The following is a 24,025-nucleotide window of genomic DNA, read 5'->3' as shown; positions in this document are numbered from 1 at the left end:
GAAGGAGAAACTGACCTTCCAGCTAAAAGCTTTTTTCATGTTTTTTATAAGACTATATTCACATGTAAATGGTGGGATAGTTTCTTAATGGAATGTCTGCTTTCCTTAGGAATTTTATGCTTAATAGAAGATATTTTTATTGAGAAGAGAAACTTGAAGCAGAGCATTTTATTTTTCTGTTTGTAAGGCTTAGAGCAGGAAAATTTTCAGAAAGCTTTAGAGGGTGCATTTTAGAGTGTACACCTTTCTTTGTCACCTGTATGTGTTTTCTGGGGGCCAGGAGAAGGAATGGGAAGGGTGGCAGCTTGGTGGGCATTCTTCATTCTTTATTTGAGAGGTTCTCAGTACCAAAAAAAAACTGGGAAGTGTTTTGGTATGAAGCTTGATATATAATAATGCGATTTCTAATAAATGACCTACAAAAAAGACGCAAAGTCTTCCACTCAGTAAAGACCATGTACTTTTTGGTGATGCTAAAGTTGAACCTGCCAAATTCCTGTCTCTCCTACTGCAAGTTACAAAAGCAAAAGTTCACTCATGCTTTTATTCTTCCCTTTTGTTTCTGTCTCTCAACTACAGATGGAGGCCAAAGTAAAGGGGACACTAAGTTACAGCGGAAAAACCAGTGACTTCTGGACAAGCAAGGGAGCTGACGCAGTTCTGGTTGGCTGACAGAATCTGCCCAGTTGGGAAAGTGCTTATTGTCACAGGGCTGCTGTTTCTGTCAATGTTTACATATTCTGATCCTAAGCACTGTGGTGAGAGGAAGAAGAAAAATAAAACAATACTTGATCAAAGAGAGAAGGAAAAGGAGGACTGGTCCTCCTGGTCATGCAGACTGGTCATAGTTTGATATTGCCTAAAGAAACAACCTTTTTTTATCTGCTCTGATTGGCTCTTAAAAGAAATTGATCGTCAAACCCACAGCAGCACCAACATTTTGTTTCTGGGTGAAGTCCAATGAAAAGTGGAAATGGTGAAAGGTGCTAGAATAGGTTTCTCCATTCAAGGTGGAATCATCCACTTCCTTAGTGCCCAAAGTGCCCAGTATAAGATTATGTGTAGGTCCTGAGTGTACTATATGGTTGTGGACCAAAGGTTATGTAGAATAGAGATGGTGCTGGGATACTTTGCATTATAATTAAACCTTTAGACAAAAGCAGTTTCTGATAATGGGCATTTATCCAGCTTTAGAAGGCTGTTTGGCTTTAGGGAGCCTACCGATGTATGCAGTCTCAGTAGAGAATTGTCTTCAAAAACAGATCTGGTACATCAATATGTGAGACACAGACTATTTGATTTATTTTCAGGGTTTTTTTAATACAAAAGTTCTTATTTAAGGGAGGAAGGGGATGGAAATTCATTTACATGAAAAGAAACACACATTTTATTGGTCAGACTAGCATTTCTTTCCCACATTTTTTTTTAATCACACTAATATTTCAGTATTTTCATTTATTAAACTTTCTTTTACCTTGTGCTTATTTGCTACTGGAAAGATGCTCTATTCATGTCTTTCATGAACCAGAACCAGTTCTTTTCTCATTCTCAGGCTTCATCCTTTATCTAACTCCTCCCAGAAGCCATGCATTATATTGATTTGCTAGTTAAAGAAAGCTGATTGTGACCTATTCCAGAGTCAGATTAATACTGCTTCAGGCATTAGCCAAAGAGGAGTCGTTCAAAAGCGACCAGAGGTGCCTTCTCTTCTGGGGGCTGAATGGGTTGTCTCCAGCATTTCCAGCCCCTGCTGGCCTGGGGAGTTTGACCTGAACTCTTTCTTACATGGTAGCACAAGACTGCAGAGCTGGCTTTTTGGCTTTTTTGTTTTTTTTTTTTTTTCTTTGATAGCAATACATCAACCAGTTCACATGTAAGATTAGGAAGCATCCAGCACGTGTTGCACTTTCGACACTAGGACAGAACTTTGCTGTTGAGTCCCTTGAGCTGTCAGATAAAAGGTGAGAATGGCAGAAACTAAAATAAGTCATAGGGAAAAGGAGCAAATAAATCAGTATGACGCCCTTCTCCTTCAACCCTGGAACATTCCTTTGACCAGAGATGCTGAAATTCTTAGTAGATAGTTCTTCTGGTAGTTTGACTCAGAGACTGAACCAGACACTGCTGGTTATCTCACACCTTTAGAGAGACTTTGACCCCTGAATAATGACTCTTCAATATATTTTGCTAGATTACTTAGAGCTTGCAGGTTTCTTTTACATGTGATTTATTTTTCTTAGATCAGACAACAATTTCTTTTCTATTTAGAGCTCATTTTAATTTTATATAAATATATATGCATAAATTTAAAATAATATATATTGTGTATTTAGTATAAAAATGTTGGGTTGAGCTCAGCAATAAATGTTTTTGCACAACACTTCTGTGAAAGACAGACTGAATTAAGATGCATTAGTTCATTAGTTTCACTCCACAGCATCTGCCAATTAAATGCTTTTGAGCTGGCACTAATGTTTTGTATGTGGTGTGTTGATCAGACAAGCTTGCATCTCCATCGAGGTTTAGAGTTGAAACACAAACACTGTGTAGACCCTGGCATTAATACTGCACAAATTCTGTCAAAATACCATAAACTATTTAGAGTGCAAGCTTCATCTGATATTTTTTTTCTTTTCTCCAGGAAGGGTTGAAGGAAGCCAACTTTGTTTTTTAAAGCCCAACAGTTCTGACAGGATGTTAATTCTCTGAACTGTGGCAAACCTGAGAACTTTAACAATGCATGTAGCTAAGGGAGTTGTGGCAGTGAGCCATTGGGCAGCAATATAAAGGACCCCGTCCTAAGAGAGTTCTACCTCTTCTGTGTTTTCCTCATCAAGGCATCCCATTCAAATTGTCATCTTTTGTCTTCATACTTACTGAAATTTTAGACTGGGAGACTTGGAGCCCTTTATAACTACAGCACAAATTCCCTTTCAACATTCCTTTCTTTCTGGAAATATGCTTCATCTTCGGTTGAAGAGTATCCTCTCTAAATCTTGAGGGCAGGAGTAGTCCTACCTCTGTGTCCTATTGAGCTTCTCAGTCTTGGGAAACAAGTAAACTAAAACTTATTGTGGAAATAGATACTAGGGTGATGAAAATAAAGATGACCATACATTGTTTGTGACATCAGTTCAAACAACCTCCAGCAGGTAAATCTTTTCAGTCATTATACTCCTGTTATTCATTATGCTTCTGAGTGTCTTTTGAATGAACAACACTGGAGATGGGGACCCTTTACTTGCTGTTTTCTATTCTGCTTGGTTAAACCTAGCAAGGCCAAATCAAAGGAAGTAATAGGGTGGTTCCCAGAGACCTTTGCAGGTGGCATAGACAGAACAGGAAAGATAACTGCAACGTTTGAATGCAAAATTAGGTTAATGTTTTACTATCTTCTGCACAGCAGCTCTTCTGAAGACATTTCCCCCCCCCCCATCCCGCCAGGTTTTTACTACTTTTTAAGGGCCTTTGTTAATAAATAAACTGTAGTTGTACATACTAAATAAACCCTCAGTATTCACAAGCAATAAGAAAGCCAAGTAGAGCTGTCTTTTCCGGCAGTAGGGCTGAACTTGGTTTGGGGATTGTGTATGAGCTAACGTGTCAAGCTCTCTGAAAGCCCCAAACAAATGCAAGCAATAACTTCAAACATAGGTTTTAGATGTTGAAACTGTCTGGGTAGTATTCCCTGCTACATGATCCAAAGTCCCAAAAACCATGGTAGCTATGTGAAATCATTAGAGACTCTTGCAAAGAAAGAAGGCAGGCTAGATGAAAAACAGGCTGCAGAGTTTCCTGATACCTTGGACTATAACTGCAGTGTTCTCCCATTCCAAGACACAAATGGCCTAAGTCACTTTGTCCAGCCTTCTCTGTTGATTAGAGAAACATGTCTAAATACTGATCAACTGAGTCACAAGTGCGGATGCTGTGGGTTTCACATCTGTTTTCTGCTAATCAGAAGAAACTTTTAATTACCTGGGTTCTGCTTTGTGTTTGAATCTGATCAAAGTTGTCTGATGCATGGATTTAAGGGTGGGACAGGTGCTAAAAGCCTGTTCCTTCCTGCAGTCCCATCACCTGACCCTTCCTCCACACTCCTTCTCCACTTGGTGCAAGACCCTTGAGGACATGAAAACAGAGAAATCTGCAACTCTCCCAAGCTGCCATCAGTTGTGCAAACCAGTAACCCTCTGGGAGTCACCTTGGACTCCGACTAACTTTATCACATTTGCTGCTACATTCATAAAATGAACTTTTGGCTGTATTTATTAGCAGATTTTAATCTAGTTTACAGGGGTTTTTGTTTTCTTTTGATTAGTTTTTGCCCACAGTTGGATTAGAAGCATTCGGGTGTTTGGGTTGATGGGTTTTTTGTTTTGATTTTTTTGTTTGTTTGTTTTTGAGTGAATTGGTGAAAGCACAGTGGTCCCTCTTCAGCTTTTGTTCTGGATTTTTTTTGAAGATGGCATTGCAGGGAAAACCTACAGCCAAGCCAAACTGTGGAAGGCTTTCTCCCACACCTAACTTTCATCTTTTGCTGAACTGGGGGGGAAAATCATTAAAGGGACACTTGGTTTTTTGTTTGGGCTTGTTAGTTGTTTTGGTTTTGTTTGGTTTTTTTTTCATAAAATGAACCAGAAAGTTAAAGCATTAGGCAAACAACTGATTCATTAACACTTTATGCAATTTTAATTTTATAGAAATTTTTAAAAAGGTTGGTAGACTTTGATTGGTCCAAGCTCTGGTGAAATGGCTGTTACCCTTCATGACTTACTTGATTCAGGCCTTTGTCCTTTGTTTAAGTGCCTTTTTTGTTTTTTTGTTTTAATTTTATTTCCCTACCTTCTTTAAACTTTTCTCAGCGATCCTGAAGTGCTGGAAAGCATTTTGGAGGAAAATCTTAAGCTTGCCAAGATGGCTTTATGCTGTTAAACTGGGGTTTTTTTCCCTTTTGTAAAGAAAAAAAAACAAAACCAAGTGTGTAATGTGTGTAACTTCATAGCTGCTGTACTGTGGCATTGGTTCTATGTGCTTGTGCATTCTCTCTCACACGTGCACACACACACACACACACACACACACACGCAATATTCCTGAAACCTGTTCATCTTTCTCCATTCTCCTGGCTCTGTTAAATGCTACTTCAAGATTGAACATTTGTGCAAAGATGACAGTACAATAAAAGAGTGTGTGCATGAGTGTGTGTAAATGTGCACGAGAGAAAGGAAGTGGCTAACGGGAATGAAACTTGTTGCATTTTTCTCTGAAGAAATTGAATTTATTGAATTTATTTCTTAATTAGGTCATAAGTAAAATGTTATAGGCCCTTATTAATGACTGGACTGCTTCACACAATCACTGAGTCTGAGGCAGAGATGTGTGGCTGACAGCCCCAAGGAGCTGGGGGGTAAATAAAGTTAAAATAGCAGCTTGCAACATATTTGAATTGAGATTAACTGCAAGAATCTTGTGTGCAGCTGGTCATATCTGCTTGACAACAGTTACTGCAAGGATTTTCATACTTACCAAAGTTGTCACTTTCCACCATGCATCCTATGTAAGAATGAATTTGGTAAAACCTGCAAGAGTGCAGCTGCTAATTGAGTTTAAAGCTAGCTATGCTTCACATGCTGCCTAAGTCATTTGTCATATTGTACTTTTAGAGTTGTACTTTTCAATTTGTTGAGATTTCATTAGTGGTTTCTTCTCTTACTGTAATGAACAGTAAGTTCATGTGTTCTTAGCTGCAGATAAACCCTCATAACAGTATCCGTGCTTGTTTCCTTCTTCTCAGACAAAATTAGCTATCTGCAATAGATGATCTAGTGATTTTAACAGCTTTGTGCTGAGGATCTATCTAACTTATGATTATTATAAACATGAATACCTGAAATTAGCACTTCATTTGTGGACCAAGTGCTAAACTTAAGGTAACATGTATATGCATCACTAGACTGTTCTAGTTCTGTGATGTGCTTCCCCTAGGGAAGATTTAATTTTGAGTTGCAATATGAAAAGGAAGCATTTATTTTACAGAGTTGGAATGGAATGATGAGTCCTTCATGGGTGGAGAACCAGTGTGGAAAGCAGAAAATATGGTACCAAATACGTTCCTGTGGCAGAGAAAAGCTTAACTCAGTTCTTGGCTTGTCCTCACATGTTCGAGTTAACCAGTTAGGCAAACTATGCCATAAGTGGATTTCTCCTACCAATCTAACGGTGCCAGTCAAAGATAGGACTATTGCTGGTAGCTCAGCCAGTTGGAGTGGTAGTTTAAGGTGCTTCTGAATCTGTCTTAGGTGCATCAGTGAAGTTACTTCAGTGAAGTTTACCATATTCACCAATTACATTGTTTAATTCCTTTTGAACACATGCTCTTCATCCTGGGCTGATCTGTGGGATGAGGAATCTACAGCTGGTGATGATGGCTGACTGTTGCAGTCTTTAACAAATGGCACTGTTGTAAAAATCTGTGTCTGTCTACTGCTTAAGAAATCACTGCCAAAATAAGCAGCCAGAAGTATGCTTACTGGGCCACTGGAAAAATAACTGTTGTGTAGGGGAATGCTTTGTTTGTGGAAACTTCTGGTGAGGCTTCATTGTCCTTTTTCTATGATGCAGTGATCCCTTGCTGCTGTAATAGCCTTTTGGGGCTCTAGAAAGCCCTGGTGCTGCTGTGAGTTATGCTGAGAGATCAACATGGCCTGGAACTGGCCCAGAACTGGGGAAGTACAAAAATTCCCTGCTACTGTTTTTGCACACTCCTAAGTAAAACTGCTAATCTTGTCAGTAGTCAAGGATATAGTCCTGTCTTTTGTGGCCATTTTTGACAGCTGTAGTTCTACCCCAACCACCACCATGTTTTGTATCTAGAAGTGTGTGTTAGTCTCTTCCATTGCTGTCATCTCCTGCTTAAACAATAACCATTAGCTACTAAGATTTTCTTTATGGTGAAGTAATCCCAACCAAGCATGTACACTATGTTTGGCTCCTATCATGTGCAACACTTAAAAGGGTTTTTTGTTTCTTCTTAGCAGTGTGTGCAGATGTGTTTTATCAATAAATAGTCATATTTGCTATTGTCTAGTACCAAGAGAAAAAGAGTGGGAGAGAATAAACCAAAACCAGTCAGAAGATGCCACTATCATAGGCCAAACTGAACAGTTGCTGAGGTAGACAGAGCTTCATTGAGACTTAGCAGATTTCACCAGAGTGGGGGAAGAAACTTTTTTGTGTTCTCAGCTTTTTCCAGCTAAGGCCTTAGTTTGATTAGTAGTCACTAATATCAACTATGCAGATAAGTATTTACGTGTTTCAGTGTTACATGCATTCCTTTCCCCAGTGACCCCTCTTAACACATATTGAAATTTTACCCAAAGAAAATGGAGTATTTTTGAATGTCTGTAATGCAGAACTTTTTGCTAACATGAAAAAAAAATGTATTTTAAAAAAGAAACCCTTTCACTGGTGCAACACGTAGTGTCAAGTGTCATGAAGTTGCTTGAGAGGGAAGCTAAATTAACTTCTTGTGACAGGTTTTGGTCTGAGAGTTTTGTAGAATAGTCAGCTCTCACAGTTGGATTAAGAAGCTGCAGAAATGTTTTTTAATGTACAGATTTGATTTGGGAAGAAACTCATGAGACATCCCAGGTTTCTTTCCAGCATCAGAAGTGAATTAAAGTAAATTCTCATTGAAATGAAGTTGCTTCTAAACAAGGGGAGTTACCAGCTCAATTAAAACTAAATCCCAGTCCCCAGGTATTTCTCACTGGTCTTTTAGTCTTGTTGTATGTAACTACAAATAACAATTTAGCTCAGAGGTGAGAATTGTAGTATGTGTTTTATTGCCGGTGATTCCATCATGTAGCAATTAGTACCATGTTCTTGCATAGTTATCAAGATCTGTACTGGAAATAGATGGAGAAAATTTATTTTTGGACTACTGTAAAAAAAAAAAAAACAACAAAATTAACTACTACTTTTTACCCCCCAGAAGTCTACTGAGGAGCACTATATTTTAGCAGTTAAACTAGTATCCTTGTTAATGTGATTTGTCTCTTGTAGTCTTTTACTGAGAGTTAGAAGCATTTAATGAGTAATCCTTAAAAAGTTGCCATTCTCTAGCTTAAGATCAGGTGCTTATAATAAAAGGGCATCTGTGATGATAACTTCTGATGATACAAAATCTCTATGTTCATTGGGGGAAAAAAAACAGGTGAGGGTACAAGGCCCTGTAGGCCTGTCTGTTAAAAGAGGGTCAGTGAAGAAGAGTGCCCTGCACAGCTAATGGCAGTGGGGAACATCCCCTCAACAGCAGTTTGGCCTCCGTATCCTTTGTTTGGTGTAACTTCTAATCTATATATCTATATATATTTTAGCAAGTTTGGATACAGTTTAATTCTACCTGACTTGCTGTGATCCCCTAGACAATGAAGGGCTGATAAACTATTTTGCTGCCTTTCACTGGGGAGCTCAGAATAAAAAGCTGGAGGAATTTTTTTTGTTATTAACACATGTTAAATCACAGCTAGAATTCTTTGCATTCTTCGGCTTCGAACAAAGGAGCGCACAGTTACTGGGAGATGGCAAACCTGTTTGAGTTGGTGGTTCCTGTGATGCTTTCCTCAGTCCAACATGAATTTGTACAAGGTCACCTTCCTCCTTTTAACACTTGAGTTCCAGATCATAGGGCTTAGCAATGGAGAGAGGATCCCAGCAGCCTTGTGCTTACCTGATGAGCTCTCCAGGGAAACTGCCCCATTAAATGCTCCCCTCTTGTGACAACAAGCCTGAACAACCAAATGCAGCTACATTTGAGTGGTAAGCACCACTTTCACTTGGATTTTTTAGGGAGGTGTGTTCCAATAACTTCAAGGGATACTGTGTTATCAATGTGTGGTTTCTTTCCTCTCTCCTTATAAAACTGGACCTGAACACAAGTTTTGAGTTGTTGGGGTTTGTTTTTGTTTTGGTTTGGTTTTTTTGTAATAATCTCAGGACCTGAAAGATTGTAGCATTTAGTGTGTCTTAAAAATGATGTACTGTACCAGCCATGGATTTTGTAAATACACCTGTCTCCCTTTTTTGTATTTTAATTTTTTAAAAGTGTGTAAGGCTCTTTGCCAGAGGAACTGGTGCCTGCTTTATCTCCATCCTGAACTGAAGCAGGAAAAGGAAGAAGCTGCTGCCTCAAAAGCCCGCGTCAGTTCCAACGCGTTATAATATTGTTCTGGTCAGTTTAATGGCTGTTAGTCTTTTGTTAGTTGGGAAGCTGGTTAGTTCCTTGCACATTCCCAGTTGTGGCTAGCAGAGCCCTGTCAGGGAGGCTAATTTTAACTCTCTTCTGTGTGACTACTTGACGTTTTCACTCCTTCCAGGTACTCAGGTTTCCTATCCCTGAGCAGTCCAATGCTTTCAGAGGTCAGGACTATTGGCCCTCTGTGAGAATAACTGGAGAGCACTTATCAGTGCTCTGATCCAAACACAGTCATGGGGTTCGTATCCTGCAAACCTTGCAGGGAACGCTGCCTTCACCTGTTCCGGAAGGGACTTGCCCTTTTCTGCTTTCCTGAAAGGAGCACAAGCTTTTTTAGGCAGCAGACTTTGCTCTGGGATCCACCCTTGCCGGCAGACCCCTGTTCTGCAGTAGGAGCCTTACTCAATTTGGCGTAGCTGTTCCCTGTCCCTGACTGCGACAGGCTTTTTCATGAGTGTACTTTTCTGTTTTTCTATGTGTCACGTGTCTGTGCTGTATTAAATAAAGAGGAATGTACATATTAGCCCTGTGTCTGTGATTTCTCACAAAAATAAAAATGGGGAAAGGTTTCACTTGAAGGGTTGGCCCTCTTGGGGCTTTTGGTCGGGATTTTCTGTTTGGGGGTGGGGGCCTCCTTCGGTCAGGGCAACCACCCGAGCAAGGGTAACACTGTGTGCCAGGACCAGCGCTTAGAAACCGCAAAAGGTTCGTTGGGGAAGGAAGCCGTTCCATGTGGGAACACAGTGTTTTACCGAGCTGCAACCAAACGCCATTGAGGGACCGCACCCCCGCCTCGGCCCCGGCTCCCAGGGGGCCGCGCGCAGCCGCGCCGGGCGGCGCTGCCCAATCACTGGCCTCCGATGCACGCCATAAAAGGAGAAGGGGCGGGGACAGTGGATAACTAAGTGCACAGACACCACCCTCCTGCGGCAGCCCCAGTGGCCTAATGGATAAGGCATTGGCCTCCTAAGCCAGGGATTGTGGGTTCGAGTCCCATCTGGGGTGGGTAATTTTTTTCTCACTCGAGCCGTGCAGCCTCTCCTCACGTCTGTGAGCCGCTCGCTGTCTCGAGTCTGCAGCTCCTGAGCTTCCCTCCTGGGCGTCCCCTTCGGGTACAGCGGGACCCGAAGCGTCTTTTAAACGGAGACCCCAGAAACTGGCGGGGACGCGCCCGCGGCCAAAGCCGGTTTCCTGCCGTATGATGCGCCTCTTGGACGGCTCCCGGTGCTCCCGCTCCGTTACCACAGGCCGGTTACGAGGCGTGGGCCGGGCACGCCCCAGCCTCGGCGCTCGAACCCCAGCACTTCACCAGCGCCGATTGCAACGGCGCGAGAGGGCGGCAGAGAGTAGGAGGAGGCGATCGCTCGCTCGGCGTTCGACTGCCCGCACTGCCGGGGCGCGAGGGCGAGGCCCGGCGGCGGCGCTCGATTGGCCGGCGCGCCGCGCGCGGCTCGGAAGATGGCGGCGCTGGGAGCCCCGCTGCGCACCCTGCGCGCGCTCCTGCGCGAGCTGCGCCACGCCGCCGGCCGCTCCTATCGCGACAGCCCCGCCTATCGGCACGTGCTCGCGGCCTTCCGCGCGCACCGGGTACGCGCCGCCTTCCCCTCCCCGCTCCTGCCCCCCCGGCAGCTCCCGGGGCTCGGCGAGGCCTCGGGGCCGCCCTGACCGCCGTTCCCCGCAGGTGACCAGCGAGAAGCTGTGCCGGGCCCAGCAGGAGCTGCATTTCCAGGCCGCCACCTACCTGTGCCTGCTGCGCAGCGTCCGGGAGCACGAGGCCCTGCACCGCGAGTACCACGGCAGGGGAGAGCGCTCGCCACAGGAGGTCGCCGGGCTGGTGGGCTTCAGACTGCCTCAGCAGCCGGGAGGGAAGGGCTGAGGCGGGACTGCTGTGCTCAATGTTTATTCCTCAATAAATAAATATATATCCTAGAGCTACTGGAATGGCCTGGGGTCTCTAGCAGGTGCCTTTTTTCAAGTTTAGGTTATGGTGTGAAAGCCGTAACTGGAGACAACCAACCCCTTCTGCCTTCATCAGGCCTCCCAGACGCCCACCCCGACTTTGTGAACGTGTGTCCTGACCCGTCCAAGGGTTGACAGAGAGGTGGTTTGTAGTGGAAAAACATGTCAGCCTTCATGATGAACTGATGAACTGCTTGTCTGAGGGGTTGCAGGCGTTCGTGGTTCCCCCACGTGATTCAAGTGCGGTAGGTGAGAGAATTTGTCCAGTGTTTACTGAGGCATTTCCCAGCCATATTCTGTGTATGTGGAATTCCCTACTCTCCCAAGAACAAAGGTCACTTCTGTGGAGCGTCTGTGGGTTCTGGTGAGCACTGCAGTAGCACAAACCTCTTCCACCTTAAAAATTCTTTTGAATTTTACCATGGCGGTGAGTGAGCAGTAGCGATTCAGAGAGATGAGTTACATGTTTCTCCCTGTCCCTGAGAAGTGACTGCCAGCTTCCTGTGCTTCCCTCTCCCTCTGAATCTCAGAAAACCTGAAGGGAACTGACTCTAGGCAGTCACGGGAGGTGCACAAACGGGACTCACCTCACAAATCTGGAGCAGTGAGTTTCTTTTTATAAAAGGCCTTGAGATGTTGCTGTTCGCAAGAGAGTGTTGTATTGTGTGCAAGATATGTAAGAAATCTATAACAAGAAGGACTTTAAATGGCTAAAAATGTGAGGTTTATCTGGGGAGAAGCCTGAGGCAACTCCAAGAAAATTAGAGTGTGTTTGTTGGGGTTTTTTTACTGACAGGGAAAACAGTGTTTTGTCAGAAAAGCATTGCAAAGAGAATCAGTTCATCTGAGTCTGTTTCTTCCTTCCCCTGTATTTAAAACTTGGGAATGGTTTAATCCCCACAGTATAGTGGATAGGCACAACAGATCCTTAAAACAGGGAAAATTTGGGCTGCTTAGGTAAGGCAAGGAGATGTGAACTACAAGTTTTAGGGTTCTGTTGACCAGAATTCCAGTTTGCAAGTCGCACAAGTTAAATGGTGTTTTTTTCCAAAAGCCTTGATATAATGGGTGGAAAAGTATCAACCTATTTTCAGCTCAGTAGATAAAGTTGTGGGATGTCACCACACACTGAGAATGGCTGTGACACACTGCTTGTTCAGCATTATTTAATGAAAGCCGCTGCATTCTGTAGTATATTGCTTGAGAAGGGAAATTTAAAAATAAAATTTAAAAAAAGAAAAAAGTGATCATTTGGCCAGACACAGATGCTCTTTAAAGAGTAGAAGGAGCTAAAGTGTGTATGGTGTTGGTGTAAATAATCACTAAAAAGTCTAAATTTCCCCTAAGCATACCAAGGTACCTAAACAGACACTTCTAACAAGCATTGGTGTCTCTGTGTCTCTTCCATTTACTTCCCCTTCAATCCAACGTGATGACTAACAAAAGTAAATTTAGATTTTAAAGAAAAAGCAAAGCCAGGACATATCCTAATTAGCTGAAGAGCGCTGGGTAGAGAATCTTTTCCTGAATGTGTTACAGAAGAACATCTTCTCTACAAGTCCTTCTGAAATACAGATAATTGGGGTGAGGGGGGTTATTATTAGGGAGGTTGCGTGTGGCCCTTTTTCATTCGTATGGAGCTAACCTTGAACACGACAACGCCTGGGGACGATTACAACTGATCTTTGTGACGGGTTTGGGCACTAGATGGCAACACGACGGTTGACAAAGGAAGAGTCACAAAATGCAGGCGTTAGAATGGGAAAAATTCGTTTGGGTTTTTTTTTTTTTAATGGACCTTGGTGCCCTGTAAGTCGAATTATCAGCCAAATAGCCTCAGTTTTAAGGGAGGTTCTCCAATTAGCGGGGTATCAGAGTAACTTGTCTCACCACGACTGTACCCATACTTGAGGGAAGCAGGGGCCGTGGCAGTGGTGCTGCACGCCAGTCCAAGAGGGAACTGTCCCCAGACGGGAGCTCTCCCCCCGCTGCGCTCCGGGGCCGCCCGGGACCCCAGCCGCGCCCGGCGCCGCCGCTGACCCGGAGACCGTGACGTCACACCGGCCACGCGGGCCTTTCTGGCCAATCAGCGCGCCCCAAGGGCCCAGACCGGCGGCCCAATCAGGAGCTTCGGCGCTTGGTGCGTCACTGGCCGAGCGGCGCAGGCCGTGGCCAATGTGCGAGCGCCAAGGCCCGTCCGTGCTGACGTCGCGGAGCGGACGAAGGAGCGCAAGGCGCGTGCGCGTGGGTTTCCGTTCCCGCCGGCACGCGCGCGTGGCGGGCGCGGGAGGGAGCGGGAGTGAGGGAGCGTGTGGGGGCGCGAGGCGGCGGCACCGGCACGAAGCGAGTTTCCCGCTCCGCTTCCCACCGGGAAAGCCGGGCGGGGGCAGCGCCCGCTCCCTCCCTCCCTCCGCGGCGGCGGGGGAGCGGCCCCGCCTGTGACGCGAGGGGCAGGGCCGAGCGCCCGCCGCGCCTCGGGCCTTGTAGGCCGCTGTCGGCGTGACTCGGCCGGGCCGCGCCGGCCCCCCCCGCGCTCAAGATGTCGGCGCAGGCCCAGATGCGCGCCATGCTGGACCAGCTCATGGGCACGTCCCGGGACGGTAAGTGCTTCCCCGGCCGCGGTGGGGCGGGGAGGAGGGGGCGGAGCCGCCGCCGCCCCGGAGGTCACGGTGGTACCGGCCGGGCCGGGCGGTGTTCGCCGTGATTGGCAGGCCCGAGGCCCGCTGCCCGCACCCCTCGCGGGGCGGGGCTGCCAGGACCGTCGGCGGCGGGGTGGGGGGAGCCGGGCGCCGCCTCCCCCCGCGGAGCTGCCGGCGCCGGCTGCTGTCCGGGCGGCCGCAATGGCGGTGCCGCTGTTATTGGAGATCCGCTCCTGGCGGTGTACGCGGCGCGCACCCTTTTCGCCCGGTCACCATACAGGGGCACACACGCTTGAGAGACTCTGATCATCGAGGGGAGGACCAAAAAAATCCCCCCAGACCAACAGCCCCTTCAGCAGAGCAGGGTGGGGTTTTGTGTCGTTACAGAGTTGTCTAAATTGTGGCCCGAACCATCGTGTTAGCCAGCAGGCGGGTATGGCTGTTGCTTTCTGAAAGGCAATGTGAGATTGACCTAAGTGGACAAACTGTAAAAAAAAAGCGCCCTAAACAGCCAAGTAAAAGCTTAACGTCTGGAGGCAGTCACTCTCAGAGAGAGATAGGAGATGTACGGTCAGGTTTCAGGTCGCTCTGCGATCACACAGTGGAGAGTATTGCTGCGTAAAGCTTTCTGCAGTTTTTGTCGGAGTGCATGGCGATCAGCTTGAAAGTCTGAACCGGCGCTCGCCCGTAAATCCAGGTAGTTGGGGGAGCTGCTAGAGAAGAGCAGTTCCGCTTAGGCTGTGCAGTTCTTAACTTGCAAACAAGAGAATTCTGCACCCGAGGGTAGGCAGCAATTAGAGGTAATTTAAATGTTCTGCATGTGGTACTCATACTCTGTACTCACTCTTGCAGATGTGTTATGTTTGTGGAATTAACTTGTTAAATTAATGGTTACCTGTTCCCCCGTGCGCTGACTAGGATGTGGAAGTGGGACGTACCTTGTATGTCCTGATCATCTCTGGGTACTGGGCTCATGTGAAATGACAGCTTCTTTTAGTATAATCTAGAATTTTGAAAAATGTAACTGGTTTATGCATACTCCTTGTATCGTGAATGCTTTCTGCAGAGTTCTAAATTACTGTTCTGCGAAAATTGTCTTCCAGAGTAAGGCTGTTTAGTGAGTTGTCATCATACAGGATCTAATTTGGGGTGGTTTTGTCTTGCTTCAGAACATTTTCCAATACTTCCTGTTGTGGCTGCATATGTCTGAGTGCTTGGCAAAGTAACATTGTGCTTATAGAACTCAAGTCTTCCCAGTGTTGGCACCTACATCGCTGTCTCAGTGCTACCCTAACATTACACAGAAGGTTTCAGGCGGGTGGAGGAGCCGTTTCAGTTTCTGAAAGTATTTTCTGTTGTGTGATGGGAGAAGAGTGTCATTTACTTGAGACAGCTGCCCAAAAATGTTAAGTGACTAAAATCTAAACCAAGAATAGCCATTTCAGGCTATATTTTCTCTGGCTTTGTAAGAAGGCAGTTATTGTATTGATAATTGTATTCCCCCCCCTCCTGCTCACCCTGTAATTCCTAAACCACATGTGCTGAACTGTTCACAAACTAACTGGCTAGAAAGGAAGCATTTAAACAAAATGGGTAGGATGGGGAAGGATAAGGAGAAAAGATGATTTGTAAAGCTGGTTTCCATTATTGGATTGAGGATCTCTGTGTAACACCATTCTAGTTTACAAAAAAAAAAAAAGTCCAGTGGAGCTGGAGCATCAGCATCATTTATACTGAATTGTACACAGGGATTGAAAATGAACCTTTTTTTGCAGAGCTGGTATGTAATAAATCCAAGGCCAGGCTCAAGGTCATTGAAATATTGCTAAGCTTGAGAATAGTGGGGTTTGTGGTCGTTAGGTTTTTTTATATTCCTGTTACCTTTGACAAATAGTCAATTTCTGTTAACATGCAAATTGCAGCTTTTCATTAGAATGTGTCAATTTTTTAATTTCTTGGTAGGTCAGAACTTTATTTTCGCCACTTATCCCCATTGCCTTTGATTTTGCTCTCCCTGGCAACACATTAGAGTTTAAAATGCAATAGAGTTTCTGAAAAAATAATCTTTCTTGGGCAATGTTTTTGTTTTATACTATTCAATATTACAAACGTGCTTTTTAGTTTTATACTTTACAAAGTCTGGCAGGTCTTTTTGTCTTGGTTGAGGTTTTTTTGAGAAGACTAGAATATGAAGGCTTAAAAATCTTACCTGTTTTAGAAAAAGTAGATCAAACATTTGATCTCGTCGGTGGGAATAGAAAAAACTCAGAGGTAAATTTAAAACCAGCAGCCGTGCCTGAGTATGTGTAGGGGTTTTTTTCCCTTTCAGGTTTTAGTATCATTTGTAGAAAATATGAACATGCTCTGAAAATGATTTTGAAAATTCCACAATCAGATGCTCAAACATGGTTTTAGGAGATGAGCTGTAGGCTGTAATTTGTGGGACAATGTGCATACTCATTATGACTGGTGTCCCTAGGGCCAGAAAGGAAAAGCCTGGAAGGTGTAGTGATTAAGTGTTTTTATAGATTTGCTGTTAAGCTCTGAGAACACCTGGAAAGCACAGTTCCTATTGATCACAGCGATTCAGAAAATACCCACAAGGCTGTAAGAATATTAATGAAAAATCATCTGTGCTAGAGAGGAGACTTCTCTGTCAAACGGGGCTGCCGAGCATGTGGCCACCCAGAAGCGGGTGTGCTGCCCCTGCCCCTGGCTGTGCCCTTTCCCAGAGGGCCCTGTGCTTGTGGGCAGGGACAGCTGAGAGCTTCCCCACTTCCTTGGCAGCCTGCTGCCTCCCTTGGCTGAGTTTGGGCAGCAGGATGGATGCACTTGCAGTCACAGGGCATTGCTGGCTGATACCTGCCAGGATGTGGGGCTCGGCAGCCTCTTGGCAGCTGCCAGGCCCAGTGCTCCCTGCTCCGTGCCTGCCTTTGCTCATGTGACAGACACCTGACAGAGAGTGGAACTGAGGGGACTTGGCCGGTGCCTCTCAGGACTTGCCAGTGAGTTGCTGTTCTTAGAATACAGCTGGGTTAACTGAAAAGCAGTTGGGTTGGTGATGTCAGTGCAAAGAAATGTCTGAATGGCAGGAGTGGTTATTTTACACACCTGAGAAAAACACATATTAATTATTATTTAAAAGCACGTGAGTTTTTTAAAATACATTGCATATTACCTAGGTTAATCTTCTCTTGCACACTTCTCTGACAAGTGGAAAGCTGAATTGGATGTGGACAGTGCCAAAATTAAAAAAAAAAAAAAAGTATCTTTGATTTCGATGCTAGTAAAAAGCTGGGCTTTTTTTAATATAGTCATGACTTCAGGCTGAAAAAAAATCTCTGAAATGGCATTCCAAGTACTGATAACCTGCCATACCTAGAGAGGCTTTAAAAATAAATTACTGAATATATAATCTGGGTTTTCCAAATATTACGAAATAAGTGGTGCTGAAAACCAGGTGCTAATCTTACGTGCTTATATATTAATATTTTTGGGGTTTTTTTGGGTTTTTTTTCTGTTATCACTTGAACTAAAAGAGTTTTTATTCTATATATCAATAGTTAAAAGGTTAGTTCAAGTTGATTTTTTTGTTGTTTACCGGAGCTGCAGAAACTTGTCATTTAGGAGTACATAGCCCATAGAAAAGTATTACTTTTATTTTTTAAAATACTGGTTTTGAACTGTAAAGTTGAGTAAGCTTTTTTTAATAGTACGCTTAGGTAAACCCTGCTTTTGCCATCCCTGTTCTCCAGAAAACAGGAGTGAACCTTACAGACAGGATCATAACTATAAATTGAGTCATTTGCAAATTGAGTGAAATGTTAACAGTTGATATTAGTATCCCCAGGATTGGGTCTTCTTCCATAATATAGTTTAAATGGGCAAAGATTGAAAAAACTTTTCTGTAAAAGGCCTTATGGGGAGGATCCCATTTGATCTTGAATCAGTTTATCTTGTGCAAGTGTTTGATTTTCCACCAGGTCAGTCATGTGCTGTGCCTTGCTGCAGGAGTGAATGCTGGAGTCAGCCTGAGGAACTGGTCGGAAGCAGAGGCTGAAGCAGGATCATTACTTGTGACAGTAGTGCAGACACAGCAGATCCCAATGGCTCTGGTGCCACAGAACATCTTGGAGCTGCTAAGACTTGGCTGTTGCAAAGAAATGTGATGGTGGTTTGAGTTTTTAAAATAATTGCCACCGCTTCAAAATTAGACCACAGTCTAGAAATATGAAAATCTAGCAAAGTTAATTAGATTCTTGTCTTGGTTTGGAAAGACAGGTGCTTGCTAAGGAAGGCAGGAGCCTCCCCTGAAATGGAAAATGTAAAATATCCCCCCTCTGCTCCGAATTGCTATAAATTTTAAATTAAGGGGCTCTCAGGCAAAAAAAATACGGGCACAGGCAATAACAGTTCTTTAATAGGGAAGAAAATAAAATGATAAAATAAACAATGCTGCAAACTAAAACAACACTGACAGAGTCAGAACACAACCTGACACCCTGTGGGTCAGGGTGTTAGTAGCAGTCGAATTGGAATTGTGGCTGCAGTCCTCCTGAAGTGTCAGGTGTGGTTCTCTTGAGGCAGGGATCCTGTAGAAAGGTGTATTCTTCCTCTGAAGATTCAGTGGAAGAAGAGGCAGCTGCTGTCCCCTGGGAAATCCAGTGAAGAAGCCCTGCTGGTGTTCCAGAATCTCCAGATTGTATCTGGGTAGCAATGCTTGGCTCCTCCCTCATGGGCAGAGCATCTCACAATGGGATGCTGTAGTTCTTACCAGTCATGCAGTGACATTCAGTAGCTGTTATCAGCAGATGTCCCCCGGAGGGAGGAGTGGTTGTGGAAGAGATAAGGAAAACTGCCTGCTTAACAGAAGACAGATGGCAAATAGAATACATCTTGCCTTGCAGTCTGGGACAGTTCTCTTTAAAAACAGGTGCATTGTGCTTCTGAGACTGTGGTCATGAAAAGGTTCTCCCAAGCATCTTAACAAATACTGTGCTATGTGACTAGCAGAAAAATCTCCAGAGCCTTTAAATAGAAGCAGTATGTATAAAGTGCCAGTCAGCACCTCCTTTTGCTTCACCTGCCAGCTTTTTGAGCTGAGCTGTGTTTGAAGTCTTCAACTCAGTTCTTCAGCTATTACTAGCAAACACACTTTTCTTGTTGTAGATCATCTTCTTCTTCCTTTGAAGCTTATAATACCCTTTTTGCATCTGTTCACATCCTAACTGGTTTTTCTGGGTTATGCTTCAGTTATCCTTAGTAGTGGTCAGTAATCCTGTCCTCGTTGTTTGGAAGGAATTGAAGTGACACTCCTGTGCTTATTTTATTCATCCTATGTTTGGTGGCACGCTTTATATGGTAACAGAGGTGTAATCTGGAACTTGTAACCTATTTTGTAATTTCTTTGTTTTAGTATGGGATTATTGAAGAAATTCTGTGTACTTAACAATGGGTGGAGTGTTTATGTTGGTATTTGCAGGGTTAGGTAGATTTTGGTTTCCACTTTGCTTCATTCTTGGAGGTAGAAGGTGGTATGTGTGTTTAAACTTTGATAGATCATTGCTGAGAATTTTGTAGCCATTTTGGGTAGCTCCAGGCTGAGAGCCAGGCTAGGGTGCCAAGAGTCTCTTCCAAGAGCTCTGCTTTCAAATACAGAGCAGCAGCAAAGGTAGAGAAAAATATTTCATATACAGGAATTTCTGTAAAACCTCCCCAGAATGTTGAACTGAAATCAGCTCAGAAATCTGAAAGTAGTCAGAACACATGAACTTCATGAAAAGGTGCTTTATTTGTGTCCAGGACAATTTGTCAATCAGGAGTGGTCAGGTTTGAAGAGCAATGACTGTGTTTAGGGAATTGTCTGTATTTTCTGGCTTTGTTATAAAGTTCTGATAGTTCAAACCTTAAAAAATTATGGGAACAGTGAAGAATTTGAGGAATTATCTCTACTTGGGATGCTGTCTAAAATGGCATTTATGAAGAAGCAAATGGGCATATTCATACCTCAAGGAAGACCATTCCTGTATTTGTTTGACTTGTAATGCATTGGCTACAGGATGGTCTCATTATAGTCTGAATTAATTAGTGTTGCTTCAGTCATGGTGTTAAACAGAAGCAGTCCTGGTTAGAAATATGTATTATTCTAAAAGTGTTAGGATCAGGACATGAGCAGTGTTTAGTGAGAAGAGGATCAGAACTAGCTGCCCTTTCACTGTGCAGCAGGAACAGGATCTTCTGTGCCTGCATAAGCCTCAGTTAAATAATGGTGTTGGATACTGGTTAGACAGGGCTTGCTTTGCGGGTGGAATTTGATACACAGTTTTTAAACACATACTCCACCCTGTTAGTAGCTCTTGAATAAAGCTTTCAGAGTCCTTTGCCAACATGTTGGGACTCATGCTTAAAAATTTGAGTGGAAAGTTAACCATTTTTTGTTGCTGTATCTTAGTTCAGGAGGTGAACAACATGAAAATGAAAATTCACTTGGTTTCCTTTGCATGGATTGCACCACTGGTTTACAATTAGAGGTTACAGTTGGATTATAAAGGGTTATTCTCACTAGTGCTTTGGGATTGTTGACAGTAGTGTATTAGGGTACATCAGAATAGTAAGAGATCCTGCATGAAAGAAGTCATTGTCATGAGTGTGTTACTATGCTAAGCATTGTTGATGCATTAGTGCTCGTTCTGCTCCTTTGTGATTAAAATATACTGAACAGGAATGACATTGTGGTGGCCTGCTAATAGATTAGACTTGGGAGTTCAAAGTGAATTGTGTAGTACAAGTGCACATTGTAAGCTTAACCTCTGGATGTTCTTTAATCAGCAGTATGCACTGGTCTTAAATATTGATGTTAATTTTGTAGTCAGTATGTTTTATACAAAATAGAAAACTTCCTTTAGAAAGTTTACATTACTGCCATAATCTCTCGAATACTTGTATATCTTGTGTGCAGCTTCCTTATGCTTGTAAAAGATATGGAATGTGCAAGTATAGAAGTTTCCTTGGTGTTTTGCTTTTTTTCTTTTCAGTTCTGTTTCAAAGTTCTCTGTTTACTGGGAAAGTAGTCTCTTAGAGAAATGTGGTTTGGGACAGGTACTTTCAGTAAAATTAAAGCTGATGCTTCTTGGGGAAAATTTAATTTATCTTTTCTCCATATAAATTTTATCAACTATACTATTTTTCTTTTAGTGGAAAAAAATCAAATTGGAAACACAGGGATGGCTTACAGTAATAGATGTTGACTCCTGTAATGCCCTGGTAAATTACTTTCATTTCTGTAATGAGCATAAGTCTTAAAGATCAAGTAGTTGAATATTGTGCTATTCTTCAGAGGCAGGGTTAAATAAACTGCTATTCTGAGCTGATTTAATTATTTACCTATTAAAATAGAATTTGTAATAAGGTCTGAAATATCAGTGATTGTGTCCTCTTTATAGATGTTCAAGAGTACTTCTGAAACTTAGGTGACTGCAGCCACTTGGTGCCTGGGTGTATTACTTTCTTATTACAGAATACATAAAATATATTTTTAAAAAAATATTTTTTTGATACTCATTATTTAGATTTAGTATTCACTTGTTTGTTTGACCATACAGAGAAGGCATCAACTTCCCTATAGTTTGACAAGCAGAAGTAGCATTTTGGTTACCTGCTGTACTGCAGAAGTCCTTGTCTTAAGAACACATCTGTTTGTGTTGTTTTAGTTCTTAGAAGGCATCTGCATAAATCTCATTTGCTCTTGTAGGCAGAATATCAGGTGCATAGTGGATCCACAGATTTTATTCTTCCCTCCCCCCCCTCAGCAACCTATGTAGATCCCAGGCCATCACACTCTCAGGATGATTGATGTGTAGGTCAGCAGCAGAATAAATCCTCTGTCTTTGCCAAGAGGTGTGCACTATTTAGGAATATTGGAGCTCACAATATTCATGAAGGAATGAAAGCATTTTCTTCTGAGGCTATCAGACTTGCAAATGAGCTGCCAGAGGGACACAACAGTCAGTCTCTGTTAGAATGTGATATACGACACCTTTTTTTTAAATAAACTTTTCCTTCTGAAACAGCATATATTAAAAAGAAATGCAAATGTATAAAATTGCTTTTTGTAGAAAAGAAAATGTAAATACCCCAATCATATTTGTAAGGGAACCTTTCTAAAAGTTTTTTAAATGCTTAAATAAAGGCACAGTGCAGAAAGAATAGAAGTTTAAATACAAATGTGTAAAGTATTCTTTACGTTGTTGTTGATCAGTTTCTGCCACTTTTTTTTTTTTTCCCTATGTTGTCTTCCTCTGGTTGGTAATTGTGATTATCATTCTAGTCACTTTGATGAAAAAGGACTGTATTTCAGCTGTAGTATCAGTACCTAGTTGTGATAGAGGTGTGAAAAAGGTAATTGGAGGTAATGTCTGTGAAAATACTATTTGCCAACATTACTTAAGGAACATGAGTCTTTCAGCAATTTTCTGGTCTTGGTAACTCCTTGACTCCTATGGCTATTAGGCCATCAGCTTTGGGGTTTTTTTAAAATACTTTATTTTGTTGATGTGTCTTTATATAGAAGAATCTTTACAGTCAACATGTATTTCTAGATGCTGTGTTAAAATTGCTGGCAGAGTCTATTTTTCTATACAAACTGAACAATCTGGCCCCTTGTTTTATTTATAAAGGTTCAATGTATCTTTGCCTGCCTACATCAATCTGCAAGGGAGTGTCAGAAAGGCCCCGCATTCGCCGAGCCGTGAGTTATCAATAACTTTTCAGATGTGTTAATGAATGTGGAACAAACGCAGTTATGTGTTTAAAAAAATAAAGATCCACCTCCTAAAAAGAAAAAAAATAAGAAGAGCAAAACTCTTTACTGCAGTAGTAGGCATGATTATAAAGAGATTACTCTGAATTTTTGGTACTGTAAGTATAACCAAGCAGTAAGGTTGCCCTCTAGAAAACCTATTGTTGAACTGCTTTGAAGCTCTTTGGTGTGTGGGTTACAGGTTTTACCTGTTGTATCCTGCAGGCAAATTAAGCTTGTGCTGTTTATGAAAGTTTTTGTTTACTTAATAATCTGAAACATGGCCCATCTGAAAATGCTATATATTAGCATCCTACACATAGAATGAATATTTTTAAATCTGATTACATAATAAGAAAGGTTTGACTAAAATTATACAGGTTTTTTATTCCTCTCTCTTGTAGTTAACCTCAGTAGTGAATATGGCTTCTTGAATTGTTTAAGAGTTTCAAATCTAGAAGTTTAGAGTTTCAGATCATGAAGCCATTAAAGAAAACTTGAATAACTGCAAAATGTATCTACACTCAAAAATATTTGATGAAATGGAAGAGGCTGCTATCTGAGCTCACTGTATGTCCCTTTTTCTCCCAGCAGCTCTTTCTGCTTCAGTAATTCACCAGTAGGTTTTCAATTAAAAGAGATCATCTCAAATTATGTTAAAAAAAAAAGGCTGCATCCTTGGAGAGATCGAGGTGTTTTATCATGCCTGTGTCTTAACAAGAAGAGAGCCATTGCAGTGATCTCTCTTCTGAATTTCAAACAGTGACAATTATTTTACTCAAAGGGAGACATGTTCAGCCCTCATCCCCAGAATACCAGCTGGTTACTTTGTTCTGAAGACTTCAGGTCTTGCTCCGGGAAGGGATTATTTAACCTTGCAATTGAACTTCAGTGTCTGGGCACGTTGATGCTTCTGCTGATGCAGGAGCTGCAACCCGCCACAATGAGATATAATTAAGATGTTCCAGCCCAACAAACAGCACATAGAAGAAAAAAGAAAAAAGGTTTATCATATGGAGATATGCAAACACCTCTAAAATATTTTGCATATAGGCTATGCCCGTATGTTTGATTTTTTTTCAGGTTTGTAAGCATTTAAAATCATTCTTCTGCCAACTCTTTATGCTACTCCCATCAGATGTTAAAGGGTGCATTGCATCCAAGAGCAAAATCATAAAACGAGTATCAGGTGGGATTTGGTGAAGACTCTATGTGTTTCATTTTGTGTTTATGAGGCTGCTTTGATATGCTAATTCTTGCATAGAAATACGTCACTATTTCATGCAAAGTCTGAACAGAGAATTATATAGCTCATTTAACAAATGCTATTGTATCAAAGTGTTTTTAAGCTAATACTGACTTTCTGGTTTC

The 24,025-nt window shown here is 42.6% G+C and overlaps 3 protein-coding genes and 1 non-coding gene across 9 annotated transcripts in view; all 4 read left to right on the top strand.

The window, feature by feature from the left end:
- The window catches only part of UBN2 (ubinuclein 2), a 51,768-nt gene extending 41,986 nt beyond the window's left edge, over nt 1-9,782 (top strand). For both annotated transcript variants that reach the window (XM_077178647.1, XM_054630924.2), the window contains exon 17: nt 580-9,782. In XM_077178647.1, the coding sequence (XP_077034762.1) occupies nt 580-629 (50 nt within the window). In that variant the 3' untranslated portion in view covers nt 630-9,782. The remainder of the gene's footprint in view (nt 1-579) is intronic.
- A 409-nt stretch (nt 9,783-10,191) lies between these two features.
- Nucleotides 10,192-10,264, top strand: TRNAR-CCU (transfer RNA arginine (anticodon CCU)). The gene has a single exon. It is a non-coding gene; the product is annotated as a tRNA-Arg (tRNA).
- FMC1 (formation of mitochondrial complex V assembly factor 1) lies at nt 10,243-11,190 on the top strand. The gene is made up of 2 exons (XM_054630869.2): nt 10,243-10,846; nt 10,941-11,190. The coding sequence occupies exons 1-2, from the start codon at nt 10,718-10,720 to the stop codon at nt 11,133-11,135; spliced, it is 324 nt and encodes a 107-aa protein (XP_054486844.1). The 5' UTR covers nt 10,243-10,717; the 3' UTR covers nt 11,136-11,190.
- Nucleotides 11,191-13,557: 2,367 nt separating this feature from the next.
- Nucleotides 13,558-24,025, top strand: part of LUC7L2 (LUC7 like 2, pre-mRNA splicing factor) — a 30,036-nt gene continuing 19,568 nt past the window's right edge. For 2 of the 5 annotated variants that reach the window (XM_054630864.2, XM_054630863.2), the window contains exon 1: nt 13,559-13,818. In XM_054630864.2, coding sequence (XP_054486839.1) covers nt 13,758-13,818 — 61 coding nt within the window. In that variant the 5' untranslated portion in view covers nt 13,559-13,757. Of the gene's footprint in view, nt 13,819-22,532; nt 22,604-23,737; nt 23,844-24,025 lie in introns of those variants that run through there. The other 3 variants (XM_054630862.2, XM_054630861.2, XM_077178649.1) reach the window with 3 other exon arrangements.

The sequence above is a fragment of the Agelaius phoeniceus genome, chromosome 5 (assembly GCF_051311805.1).
Source record: "Agelaius phoeniceus isolate bAgePho1 chromosome 5, bAgePho1.hap1, whole genome shotgun sequence".
NCBI classification, from domain to species: domain Eukaryota; kingdom Metazoa; phylum Chordata; class Aves; order Passeriformes; family Icteridae; genus Agelaius; species Agelaius phoeniceus.
Note: the sequence above shows the minus strand (reverse complement) of the source record. Positions and strands in the feature narration are given on the sequence as shown.

Excerpts from the sequence above, each read along its gene's own strand:
- FMC1 (XM_054630869.2), top strand. The coding sequence starts at position 10,718 with ATGGCGGCGCTGGGAGCCCCGCTGCGCACCCTGCGCGCGCTCCTGCGC. Across the intron at positions 10,847-10,940 it reads CGGCCTTCCGCGCGCACCGG|GTGACCAGCGAGAAGCTGTG; the intron begins GTACGCGCCGCC and ends CGTTCCCCGCAG.